General features: G+C 44.5%; 1 protein-coding gene across 1 annotated transcript in view; it reads left to right on the top strand.

Annotated features, from left to right (window-relative positions):
• PSTPIP2 (proline-serine-threonine phosphatase interacting protein 2) overlaps positions 1–12,861 on the top strand; it is a 53,860-nt gene extending 40,999 nt beyond the window's left edge. The window contains exons 6-15 of the mRNA XM_034774045.1: positions 190–252; positions 872–970; positions 1,702–1,747; positions 2,845–2,924; positions 5,153–5,251; positions 5,683–5,779; positions 6,177–6,261; positions 7,187–7,221; positions 8,062–8,119; positions 8,784–12,861. Of these exons, the coding sequence (XP_034629936.1) occupies positions 190–252; positions 872–970; positions 1,702–1,747; positions 2,845–2,924; positions 5,153–5,251; positions 5,683–5,779; positions 6,177–6,261; positions 7,187–7,221; positions 8,062–8,111 (654 nt within the window). The 3' untranslated portion in view covers positions 8,112–8,119; positions 8,784–12,861. The remainder of the gene's footprint in view (positions 1–189; positions 253–871; positions 971–1,701; positions 1,748–2,844; positions 2,925–5,152; positions 5,252–5,682; positions 5,780–6,176; positions 6,262–7,186; positions 7,222–8,061; positions 8,120–8,783) is intronic.
• The last annotated feature ends 986 nt before the right edge of the window (positions 12,862–13,847 follow it).

The raw sequence follows: 13,847 nt of genomic DNA, 5'->3' as shown, positions 1-13,847 counted from the left end.
TGTGATGCAGTATATTGTTATGAGATTTGCTGGTCTCACATTGCTGAGATGTTGTCTGACACACACAAGGCAGGACTTGAACTGGGAACCTATCACCTGTCCTAGCCGCTAAGCTCCTCGGCAGCTTTCGTCCTTGCGGGGCTCCTGGGGCTGGAGGGTGCACTAATGCAGGTGTTGTTCCCTTCACAGCTGGAGCTTGTGATGGATGCTATTCATAAAAATAGGAATTTGCAGTACAAGAAAACAGTGGAGGTAAGTGGCTCCTATCATCTGGTTCTTACAGGCCACAGATCTGTAGCATGCAGGCACATTAGAAATAGAACACTGTCTGTGTTACCTACAATAGTTTTGTGTTTGAATGGTTAAACAGTGGGAATCGTATTTGCATGAGCACACGTCCTGTGTCCGAGCACTGAAGCTGACTAAGCCACCAAATCTTTTCATTGTCTTTGTATTTACTGTATTTTTGTTCTGCACCTGGCGAGTGACGTGCTGACCAGGAGCTACAGAGCAAATGCAAAGAGTGTGGGAGGAAAATGAATGTGGGGCCAGCTGTGTTATTCAGGCTGTGATGTGGGTAATCAAATCTCATGCTTCAGGACATAAACTAATCTCGGGTCAGGAAGGAAAGGTGTCCTTATATACGCAGCATTGCACAGTTGGCTGCCTTCATTTGAGGGGCTTGTCTTCCTTTGAAGCATCAGTTGTTGGTGGCTACCGGAGGCAGGATACTGAACTGAAGTTCCAGTAATGTATGTGGCAGATCCTGTAGAATCCTTAACGTGAGTGCAGGATTTGATCCAACAGTTTAGTGTGTGTGTGTGTGTTGTGTTGTGTTTCCTACTCGCTTACATACCCACCTCTCTCCTAGGCAAAGAGGCTGTATGAGCAGCGATGCAGGGATAAAGATGAAGCGGAACAGGCCGTGCACCGCAATGCAAACCTTGTAACACAAAAGCAACAAGAAAAGGTAACACAGGGAGGGTGAAAGGAAGGCACTTTTCCTGTCCTGCTTTAGGTACTGTTCAACAACTAAATCACCTCCAGGAAAAAATACTATTAAGAAGATAAGAACGGCCATACTGGGTCAGACCAAAGGTCTATCTAGCCCAGTATTCTGTCTACCGACAGTGGCCAATGCCAGGTGCCCCAGGGGGAATGAACAGAACTGGTAATCACCAAGAGATCCATTCCCTGTCGCTCATTCCCAGCCTCTGGCAAACAGAGGCTAGGGACACCATCCTGGCTAATAGCCATTGATGTACCTATCCTCCATGAACTTATCTAGTTCTTTTTTGAACCCTGTTATAGTCATTTTAGAACTAAAGATAGTGGCTACAGTTTCTAAGAAACCTGCCAAACAGGGACCCTGAACCTGCAGTGGGATTTACACAGGAGAGCCCCCTTTCACTGCACGGAAGCTCTGATAGCAGAATCACCAGGAGTTCAAAGGTGGTTCTGGGTACTTGGTAGCTAGCTGAAGGCCTGATGGTTGACAGCCAGCATGGAATACTTGAACAACTAGTGAGGAATCACTGACACAGAGCTTGGGGGGAAAAAATCTGGGTTGGTGGTTTGACTTCACCCACTGGTTAAGGATGGATTTGCAGGATAGAAATGAGGCCCAACCTTACTGTCTCTACAGTGTTTGTGGGTTGAGCTGTTGTCTCACAATGACCTCTTTATCTTTCTGTTTTTCAGCTGTTTGTAAAGTTGGCTCAGAGCAAGTCAGCTCTGGAAGATTCTGGTGAGTGCTGATAACATGGAGTATCTGTTACATTTGGAGGGGCTGGGTCACGCTGGGCGCCGCAGGTAGGGGATGGGATGGAGAGGAACCCATTACACAAGTGCTGTATTGGGGTGACTGGCATAGACCTCCCTTTCCTAACACAGTGGGTCGCACAGTTATACGCTGGATACATTTGCCCCAGGAAGTCAAACGTTATGTCTTGATGGCTCATTGTCTCCTTATGATGAGACCATGTCCCAGTTAGCGCTGATTGGAAATGTTTAGTTGAAACTTTTTTTTGATGGAAAATGCCATTTGTGTCATACTGGGAATAATTTTGGAGTAACTGTTTTATTTGATTGTGACAAATATTTCAGCAGAAAAAAAATATTTTGAAATAAAAAGATTTCCATTTTGGAATATGTTTGTCTTGGAAAATGCCAAGAGTTTCTTGTTTGTGCGGCATTGTCTGGACTAGGACTGGCTGCAACTTGGAATTCCTGGTTTGCAGAAAATTTCAACACCTCGATTTCTTTTTGTTCTGATTCAAAAGGAAAACAGATATTTTTGAAATTTCCCACCAAATGGAATTTCTCAAAAATTTCAGTTTGGGGATTTTTTTTGTTATTTCATTTTGGAATTTCAAAATATCATTTAGTATTTTGAGTTTTGAATATTTGTATAATGTTGTTTCATGACACGTCAGTGAAAGTAGTGCGTAATATTCACTACCACTGCTGTCATGTCATAATATGATATGATGTAATTGAAATATTCTATTTGTATTTGATTTTTCTTTTAACAATTAAGAGCAGCTGCTACTTAGAACTGGTTGAAAGATCTTCGCTTTTCTAGGTGAAAGTGTCTCTGTTATAATTTAAACAATTTGATCCTTTGAAATGAGTTTGAAACAGGATACTGGGCTAGATGGACCTTTGGTCTGACCCGGTATGGCCTTTCTTATGTAAACTCATTTTACATGCTGTAGACCCAAATTAAACCCAGGGTCCAACATATTCTGATCACAGTGTTTAGAATTGTTTACCTGAGTCTTTCATGCATCCAGACCTGTGTGTTGTACATGTGATCAAATTGCTGTTGGATTTCCCTATCAGACAGGCAATATCAGCTGAATGTTGGTGCGCTTGAGAAGATCAGGGAAGAATGGCAGAATGAACACACCAAAGCCTGCGAGGTAACACACCAAAGCCTGCCATCCATCCTAGAGATAATGGAGGATCTTAATGCTGCAACACTCTGTCTTTGAAATTGGGATTTCATTTCCTTCACTGCCAATGCTAGTGAGGGACCACAGTTGGCCTCTTCTGTTTCCTTATTGGTAAAACTTCCAGACGCTTCCCAATTAAACTTGCATGTGTCTGCCTCTTAGTGTCTGGATACAAAGCCCCCAGAATTGGCATTTAAAAGTAGGGAAATATATTGGAAAGCCTTCAAGTGTCAGCGTGCAAAATAGTGGCATTTTTTTGCGCTGGCGTCTTTGTATGCAAAGTGCTGCCATCTACTGGACGGAACCTTAGCTTATATAATACAATAATGGACAGGCTCAGGGAGATGAAGATTTGCCTTTATTACTTTATTTCTCTGAGCAGCCCATAAACTCTTTCCATATTCTATTCAAAGAAATGAGCTGCTTGGTCTTATTGCTGTCACCTTTGTACTTTCCCTGAGGCTTGATGGCACTCCTTGTCAGGTCATATCTTGCCTTACACTGCAAACCTTCTCAGCCAGGGATGTTTGACCTGTTTCTCCTCTCACTTAGACTGGTATAAAATCAGGAGTAGCTCCTACAGCAGCATAACACATGTGTCAGTGAGAGGAGAATCAGGTCCTTTGCCTGTAAAGCACCACATGCATTTACGATGAGAGAGATGGATGGCACCAGACCGAGACTCATATCTAAGTTCTATCCCCAATTCAGCCAAGAACTCCGTGCGTCATCTTGGGCAAAGCTTGAGGTTTCCGACACACTTATGATCCTGTCACGTTGCTTAAGCATCAATATATTGCATTTTCTATCGGTGACACTGCTGTTCTAGGCAGAGCAGCTGGGTTCTATTCCCTTCTCTGCCACTGGCCTCCTGGGTGGCCTTGGGCACGTCGTGCCATCGCGCTGTGCTTCAGTTTCCCATCTGTAAAATAGGGATGATGATACTGATGTCCTTTGTACAGTGCTCTGCGATCTCTGGATTAAAAAGGGCTCTAAAAGGGAGGTACTATTATGAGTTCAGCTCAGCCCATTCCCTAATGCTGACCCCTTCTGCTCGTTCTTCCATTTTGCTTTGGTTTCTTAAGATGAAATGACCTGCCTGCGTGTGCTTTGCCCATCCAAAACTTGTCAATGGCTCAGTGTAATGAAAACCCATCGGCTGATAGTGAGGAGTGGTAAACAAAGATACACTTCCTCACATCAGTCAGGTTGTGTTGATTAGGCGCGCCAAGTACGGATGTTCTGCCGCAGGTCCATTACAAAAGGTCCTGCCGATTAAATGTGTGCTCTTGGTGAGAGGTTACTTGTTGTCCGTGGAAATGTGAAAAGGACTCTTCCTGGTGGAATGAATACATCTTGAAGGGCAGATGTCAGAAGGTTTGGGCTCTGAGGAGCATCCAGACTGTTCCATGCGCATCGAAATGATCCAAATGTGGGTGTGGGTCTGGGTGTAGGGATGAGAGCAGTGGCCTGGGATCACTAAATCAAGGGGTGGCTAGCTGGCTTGCCTCCCCACCGTCCGCAGGTGTCAGCGTCTGGAGTCAGTCCTCCCACCATGGTGCAACAGGACCTAATCACCTGACTGAGCTTCCCTTTTAAGTTTAGCCTGCAACTTTTGGCCGTCCAATGTTTTAGGAAGGATGATCTCACTTAAGGTGGGCTGTGTGTGGATGAGATGGGGCCAAAGGGAAAGTTGAAGACTCATCTGGAGGGGAAGGGGTCCCTTCAGAAAATGTGCAAATCCTGAGGGAGCAGAGTGCCGGGACCAACTGGACCTGGTGGATCCTGCCTTGATACAGGCTTCTGTTTAATACCATGTAGTGCTGGCTGTTAATCTGTTTTTCTCATAAAGAATCAAGGATGGTAGCAGTTAGAGATGGAAAAGACTCATTAGACTAAGGCCAGCCCCATATGAAGGTAGGATAGACTCCCCCAGAGAGGGATGATTAAGGCCAAAATGCCAAAGAAGTGGTGAAGTTAGACCCAAGGTCAGGTCATTGCTTAGAACATTTGAAAGGACTAGCAAAGCACTAGGATGGGTCCAATATGGCCCAAACCTGTATTGGCAGGGAGGTCGCCTAGATGATGTATGTCTTCCCCTTTTCCAACTTCCACGATTAATCCCAGCTGGCTGGGAACGTGGCCGTTAGTTATTTTGTTAACATACCCTGACTTGCCTCCCTGTATCTCTTCAGTTCCTTGAGAGCCAGGAGTACGAACGGATAAACTACTTCCGCAATGCGCTGTGGCTACACCTTAACCAGCTCTCTCAGGAGTGTGTCCAGAGTGATGAGGTAGGTCTGAAAAACCCAAGACCCTCCAAACCTTTTATTTGCCGAGCAGAAGGGGAAGGTTCTTCACTCGCATTGCACTGTCTTCACTGCTGTTGTTACCTGGGCTTGCTATCTTCAAGCTAGTTCAGATAGGGTGGTCTGCGCACAGCTTTAGCTTTGTTGATATTCTCATAGATAATCCAACAGATAGCAATAACGAACACCCAGTCAATAGTATGGAACAGGATTTGAAATCCTGTCTCCAATGAAGTCAATGGCAAAAGCTCCCATTGCTTTTATTGGGCCCAAGATTTTCACCTCTTGTATTATTGACACTTATTTTGCTGATGCAAATTATATACTTTCTTTCTTTCCAGAAATACGAATTAATTTTTGTTTCTGCACTTCATGCTTTTTAAAAAAAAAACAACTTTTTTTTTTCCTTTTTACAGAGATACGAAGAAACCCGGAGGAGTCTAGAAATGTGCAGCATCGAGAAGGATATCGAATTTTTTGTCAATTTCCGTAAAACCGGAAGTATGCCCCCAGGTAACTGCTTGATGTAGGTTTTCTAACCGGTGTGGCCATCAGCATTCTGTACAGCTTCTCGGCTCTAGTAAGGGTATGGGTTTTATTAAACAAAGCTTGGTGCAGAAAGCAAGCACGCTTGATGGTTCTGGTTCTGTGTTGGTCTCAAAATGAAGCCTGTTTCTAGAGTGGCATCCTTGCACCGGGATAGCAGGCAATTGCCACCAGACCCTGAAGAGAACTCAAACCTCATTTCTGGAGGCTTTGGTTTCTAATAATACAGTTTTTTTCAGTGTGGAAGGGATGGAGCTGAAAAAGGAATTTGCATCTCCCATTGTGCAGATGTGATGCTGTACATTGCATGACAACGGCTCACAAAAACATTTTTTACAGTTGACTTGTATTTCCACCCCCCCAGCTCCTGTGGTCTATGAAAATTACTATAACACACAAAGAAATACAACTTCAACAAGAAATCAGGCCCCAGCACCTGGGATAGGGAGGTAAGAATAAATAAACCCACCACAAACCAAATAATAAAAACAATGGCCTGGCTATTGGGAACCTATAGGTTAAAAATGGGTGTTGCTTCTTTAAGTCTTTTGGAACTGTTTGGATCTTAGGTTCTTTCAGGGTCCCATAGAAGTTGGTGGGAGTTGGGGTATATGGTTAGTTGGGAATTTTGCCTGGATTGAGTCCCCCTCTGTACCAGGAAACCCTCTGAGATCTTGGGCACTGGTTTGCCACCTCCTTTGCTCCCTAGCCCGTCCCTGCTGCTGGAAACCTTCCTGTATTCCTTGCATGGCTCCCTTCTCCCCATGTTTGTCTGGGGAGGGCTGGATCATCTAAGAACCCATGCTCATGTGGGCAAAGGAGAGAACCTAAATCAGCTGCACTGGGAGAGCAAGGGAATCTGCTGACCAAAGAGGGGAGTTGGGCTCTGGATGAAGGACGGGTCTGCTGTGGGGAGAGAAAAGGAACTGAGAGCACCCTTGTCATCACTGAAGACTAATGTCCATGGCTGCTCTGCAGTAGGAGTCAGTCACAATAATGACTATCTGATAGCTGGGGTTGGAATACTGAACTGTTTAAATTATGGCATGTTTGTGCGTGAAGCCCCACGGTTCACGCTGTGAAGGGCTGTGGCTAGCCACTGCTTTTCTTCCCCACCCCACCACAAAAACTACCCTCTGGTGGGATGGGGGCTGCCTGGTTCTTGCGTCTTGTCCGCTGCTAATGACATTGCAAGAGATTAATAATATGGCACACTTTGAAACTGGACATTGCAAACCTCAAACCAGCCAAAGTTCTCGGCACTCACAATCTACCAGAAATGCCATGTGGGGCCGGGCAAGAATTGAATAATATGAAAGAATCAGATTATTTAGCAACAAAGAGACAAGTGTTGTCTTGTTTGTTTTTGTGCAGGAGGGGGCCATTACCAATCCCTGTGAGTGGGCCAGGTGAGTTACACCAAGTCATTCTAGAAATCACACATTTTAAAGCATTTTTTTGTGCAATCCTCTCTGTATTTCCATTTTTGCGGGTGTTGCAGGTTCTGTGTGTAATTCCACTGCCATGTAAATATTGGTGATCTTGCCTAGTTCTCATATCCCCCTGATCATTCTAGCCATTGGGGGGAGAGATAGCTCAGTGGTTTGAGCATTGGCCTGCTGAACTCAGGGTTGTGAGTTCAATCTTTGAGGGGGTCATTTAGGGATCTGGGGCAAAAATCTGTCTGGGGATTGGTCCTTCTTTGAGCAGGGGTTTGGACTAGATGATCTCTGAGGTCCCTTCCAACCCTGATATTCTATGATATCTCTGAAAATGTTGTTCCAGGCACCTGTAAGCTTCTGTTAGAAATAGAAGGTGACATCATGGCTCCATTGAAGTCAATTAGAGTTTCGCCACTGATTTCAATGGGGCCAGGAGTTCACCCAGCAAGAAGTTCCAACCAAAATCCTGGATAGGGACAGTCCTGAACTTTGAGAAGGCAAGATCTGGACCTGAAAGGCTGCAGCTTGGGCTCTTCTCTACTTGGGAACCATCAGTTTTGTTATTTGCAGTGTGGCCTAGTAGATAGGGCCCTGGACTGGGACTCAGAAGACCTGGGTTCTGTTCTTGGCTCTGCCACTTCCTACTGGGTGACCTAGATCAAGCGCTTTATCTCTGTCTGCTTCTGTTTCCCCAACTGTAAAAATGGGGATAATGCTAGCAACCTCTTTTGTAAAGTGCTCTGAGCTTTATGGATGAAAAGGGCTATGTAACAGCCAAGTGTTCCTATTGTGATTTCTATATTACAGGTGACCCTGATTACGCTACGATTGATGGTTACAGTTTAATACATCACTAGCCTGAGCTGTAAGTATTTTCATTCTGAAAAGGAATTACTTGGGGCCTGCGTTAGCCCCACCAGTGAGGTGTAGGGTCTAGTCCTCGCCAGCATGTTGCGCACTAACTGCCCCGGGGAGACCCTGCTAGTGTGCACTCAGAGGTCCCTAATGTGTTAATGTAGTCCGGTTTCAACTATGTCAGTGCTCACTAGGGAACTTTTAGTGCGTGTCAGCAGGGTCCACACAGCCCAGTTAGTGCACGTCACACTTGTGCGGACTGACACGCTGCACAGACAAAGTGCAGGACACAGTTGTATAGTTAGGAGAGACAGTTAGGAAAGAGAAATCTAGGCTGGATATCTGGGGAAAACTTCCCAAAGGTGAGATTGCATAGGTTGTGGAATAGTGTCCCATGGGAAGAATTGAAGGTCCCATCCTTTGGTATTTTAAAAGCCGCTCGGACGCCCGCCCGAACTGCCGAAGCAAAAAACCAAAAGCGCTCCTCCTGCCGCGCACCCCCAAGGATCCCATTGCGCACTCCCCTTTGGAGACCACTGCTGTAGTGGAACAATCCTGCCTAGGTTGGGAGGGGGACTGGATGATCTAGCTGGCTGCTTTTCCTCCCATCATTACATTTGTCTACGTTTCTTTCACTGAAATATTGACTCTTACAATTCCATCCTCTTCTCCAGGGTCTCAAAACTGCTTGCCCAGTAGTGCCACTGAGTGCAAAAATTAGTCATCTGATCCACCCATCCGAGACCGTGTATTCAGTTGCAATTCCAGCATCGGGCCCAGTGATACAGCATGGAACTGTTTCTTCTTTTAAAAAATATTTTGAAACTTTAGGGTAATTATTTTGTATGTTTTGAGGATCCACATGAGGTCCAACAAGGTCCCTCTTCCTTCACGGCGACAAACTACGCGGGCTGATGTCCTATTTTCAAGGTCAAAAAGGAGGACATTGAATCTCTGAATAATATTCGCTGATCCAATGGAATCTCCCCTATCAATAAGAGAGGCTTGTGTTCTGGTGTTGGTGGCAGTTCTTTGTGATGTGCAAACCTCAACATCTGTGTGGAAGACTCTAAAGGATTTAAAAAAAAAAAAAAGAATCTCTGCTCACCATGACGACTGAGAATTCACATGTGCCACCGTCGTGCTGCCAATGGGAATCATGTGCAGTGCTTTGGGCATGCCGGGGCGTGTGCATAGTACACAGGTCACAGTAAGGTTTGTGTCTGGTACGCTTGATTTTCACCAGGGTGATTAAGATCATAGCCTAGCCCTAATTGTGGGAGTGCTCATTAGACTGCTTACTCATGGCAACGCTGAGAGTTAGAACTCGAGAGGTATTTATATGGCTGTACTGTGCATTTGCTCCAGGCTACGCAGTGATGTTGGAAGAAGTTGATTCATATCCTGTCTCTATCTATCACGCTTCAGGAGCCTGTTTGGATGACATGAATGGTCCATTGACTTCAGTATGGGTTCTGATGAGAGGAAGGTGAACAAGTTATGGCCCTTCAGTAGTTACCTACCTCCCTTCCCTGGTTCTACTGTGGCATAGCAGTACAATACAAAACCATCCTTGCAGGTCCAGGCTGGTGCCCTCTCCATTCTTCTTGAATAACTGGAGGACATGAGCTGGCCCCCCGGAGAGGTACATCCGAAGGCAGGGCTTGCCGCTCTTCAGCTACCCACCACTTAGCCTGCTCTCGACAGATTCTGCAAACTCCAATCAGGCTAATCTGTGTGAGCAGCTGGACTCTTGGGTGTATTTTTTTGACCAGCACCCAGAGTCAGAACCTCCTGAGGTTTCCTCCATTGGAGGACAGTGTCAGCTGCTTCTTCTATCTTTTGTGTTCCACTGTCCAATACGCTTGAAAATAAAAGAAATAATATTTTCTTATTGCCTTTTCCTGTCTCCATTTAGCAAACCTTTCCCCACGCCCCCCATTTCTTGGGGTCTGATCCTGCTCCCATTGAAGTCAATGGCAGAATTCCCATTTGTTATCAATGTTGTGGGATCTGGCTCTTTCGTTTCTAATAAAGCACAAACTAACTCGGTTACTGTTGTTGGCCTAGCTGCAAAGCTCATTTCCTGACCAGAACTTCCCCAGCCTTCATGTCCATGTCCATGTCCATCTCCATTGGCTGTTACCTGTCAAGTGCACAGACACTGATGAAGTCTGCCCATTTGTGTGTGGCTCTTGATGCGAGCGTGTACAGGTTTCAATTTCTTGCCGTAGAGGAACAGGGATGATTCTGCATCAAATTGTGTCTGAGCTATGTGTGATTTTGTACAAACCTAGGGAATGTCGCTTTGTTTCCTTGTGTGGGAAAGACCCCAATGTGATAAGTGAGATTTGAATTCTGCCCTGCTACATTTTAATGATCTGTATGAAATGCACAATTAGAGGAATACGTTGTCTTATAAAAAAAAACTTTAAATATCCTGATATAATTTTATATTGTAGATTATTTTTAATCTCAGTCTCCCTCTCTATATATATTTATTTCAGATTTGAGGCTTGCATACTGAACATGTAATTATATATACTCTAAAATAAACTTCAAGCTGGGGGGTGAATTTGCTCCTCCGTCCTGCATGTAAAGGCCTGGACAGATGGGTTATAACCACAAGTACAATGTGCAGGCAGGAGGCATTGAAGATTACAGAGCTCTGCTTCTGCAACTGTTTTCCTGATCTAACCTCTCTCTGCTCTGCCAGTCCCACTCCTCCCTTTGGATCTTGGTCCTACACTACAGCCCACTACTCTTTCAAATCTCACCCCCCCCCCCAAGAGTTATAAATTAATGGAGATATCCCATCTCCTAGAACTGGAAGGGACCTTGAAAGGTCATCAAGTCCAGCCCCCTGCCTTCACTAGCAGGACCAAGTACTGATTTTGCCCCAGATCCCTAAGTGGCCCCCTCAAGGATTGAGCTCACAACCCTGGGTTTAGCAGGCCAATGCTCAAACCACTGAGCTATCCCTCCCCCCATCAATGTTTCCCAACCCAATCGATCTGAAGTATTAATTGAGCGCTGGTCATTGTAGCATGTAAGTGCTGGTCTGTGTTCCTCTTCTGCTGGGCCTTTGATGCAAACTTGCCAATGCAGCACAACCCTCTATGCTATTCCAGTCCTGGGTCTCCAAAACCATTCGGCCAGTGCACCTCAATGCTCACCTTGAGCTTGTTGGGGTATAGACTTCTGCTTTCCTCCCGTTCTGGAATGCGAAGCCACTAGCACATATACTGTGTCTATTCCAGTGCAAGACCACCTACAGATGTATGGAACTTCAGTGACTGGATCTCCATATATGATGGCCCATTGGGCAGACTCTGTTTTTTCTCTTGCCTCCGTTTGGGGAGGGAGTGGGGGTGGGAAACTGATACCACAGGTTCCTGTAAATGCAAGTGAAGCCCTGACTTTAATGTGGTTGAAAATGATGATATAACACTCATTGAATTTAAACAGTGGTTCTCACTCTTTTCCATCCTAGGCCTCCTTCCCATCTAGCTGAAATCTCCATTTAGCAACATGGGAAGGATGGGGTGATGGTGATCCCAACATTTGTTTGTGACAGTCCCTATCCCTGTTCTAGTAGTTGCAACTCCCAAGATGAGAACCCCTTATTTAAAAGAAGCCAGAAGCTGATCAAGCCTGGATTTCATTTGTAAATCCAGACCACAGAGCATTAAAAGAACAAACAGGTAAAGTGCAAATGAGAAAATATATCCTTTATCATTGTATTGTTACAAATGCACATCAGAATAGCTGATACCACCTAGCACTTATGTAGTGCTTTTTCATCATTTGTTCTCAAAGTGCTTAACTAAGGAGATCAGTATAATTATTCCCATAACAACTTGATCAGTCACCTAGCAGGTCAGTGGTACAGACAGGACTAGAATCTAGGTCTCCTGAGTTCTAGTCCTGCATTCTCTCCACTAGGCCACACAGTCTCAGCATGAGAGAGCATTGGTAGTAGTGACCAAATGTTACTTCCATCTGAAAGATGTAGCAAGAGAATTGACCCCAGATCTACAGCTAGGGCCTTTCATTAGAGATTACTGGGATTGCAGAATAGTAAGGTCAGGAGCATAGTATAAGAACTAGTACTCAGAAGCATATTGTACAAGAAGCTCCTTTTCTCTGCTGGGATTTCCAGGTTGACTCAGGGCAGTAGATGGTCTTCGTTTGTTTCTTGCCTCCAAAAACTGCAGCTCAATAACTTTCAAAGTGGTGCACTGCGTTTTAGGCACATAACTCACCATAACTTTAATGGAAGTCATGCAGCTAAACCCACGTGCATCACTTGAAAAATGGAGGGGTTAAAATGCAGCCCCATATTAGTTGCCCAGGAGTGACGCTCCTATCTCAGTTCTGAGAGTAGGGAGAGCGATTTATTTACTTATTTAGTTGACAGCAGGACTCCAATAAAGAAGTGCTTTTCAAAAGGATCTTTTGAGTTCAGAGTGTAGTTAATCACAGGGCAATGTCATGCACATTTGAAATGTGGATCGCTTCACTGTATTTGCTCTCTGATTTAAAGAAGCCAGTCCTGAAAGCAAAAGCAAAAAGTACGAGTATTCTGCCCAGCCAATCTTAAAGAGAAAGAAAGCAAGCTGCCACCAAAAATCAAGGTTCTTCTCTGAGTTGTCTTAGAGAGTGTCTAAAATCACTTCAAAATCACTAGGTCAGTACTCCGTAGGTAAAAGAGGAAGGTGTGAAACCACTAGCAATGCAATATTGAGTTCAGTTTTTCAGGAGGTGAATTAGGATGGTGGTAGGCATGTGGAAATACTTTCATTTGTAGCCTGATGTTTTCAGTTTCTAAAGGAGTCTGGAAAGGCAGATGGTTTCAAACCGTAAAATGTTAATGATAAAAATGCCAAGTGTGGTCAGTGGCTATTGGAAAAGCTTTTTATTATTGTGATTAGAGCAATCGTATGTAAAAGTGTGGAGGTAAATTTGGATCATACCTGAATTTATTAAGAGTTTAGTACAACTGGGCTAAAGTGAAAGTTCACAAGCAAGTGGTAGAAGGAAGCTTTCAATCTGGGGCCGCAGAACTCCACTGACACCCCCCCCCAGCCCTGCAGCTGCAGTAGGCTGCAGAGTTACAAGTGATACATCACCAGAAAAAACAATGAGGAGTCCTTGTGGCACCTTAGAGACTAACAAATGTATTTGGGCATAAGCTTTCGTGGGCTAAAACCCACTTCATCAGATGCATGGAGTGGAAAATACTGTAGGGAAGTATAAATATACAGCACATGAAAAGATGGGAGTCACCAGAAAAAATTCTCATTGGATGATTGTTTTCAAGGCATGACATTTGCTAGCTGCTTTTGGAAACAGTAACTTTTATACAAATTAAACCTCCTGTGAATATCCTGCTGTATTTTTCTGTGCACTTGCAGCACAGAGATTGCTGCGTTCTATGTTAAAGCTGTTAACTGAATGAAAAGAGAATTTGAGCTAATTTGGAAATTAAAGGCAAAACTCTGTTATCTGCGCTGCAAATTGCAATTGTATCTTTGCTACTCGTTGTGTGAACTGTCATTGACACCAGTAGACTTGCCAATGTTGTAACCAATACAACAGAGCCCTGCAGGGCAGGTAAGTGATCTGTATGTGTGACTCAGATGGAGAGAACATTAGTTAGCGGCAATCAGAATTTTAGGGTAGCTAAGCTGTTGTGGTACAGAATAGGACATCAGTTAATGTGTCACAAAGATATG

The sequence above is a fragment of the Trachemys scripta genome, chromosome 6, assembly GCF_013100865.1.
Source record: "Trachemys scripta elegans isolate TJP31775 chromosome 6, CAS_Tse_1.0, whole genome shotgun sequence".
Taxonomy (NCBI): domain Eukaryota; kingdom Metazoa; phylum Chordata; order Testudines; family Emydidae; genus Trachemys; species Trachemys scripta.
The sequence above is the reverse complement of the archived record's forward strand: the minus strand, read 5'-3'. Positions and strand labels throughout refer to the sequence as shown.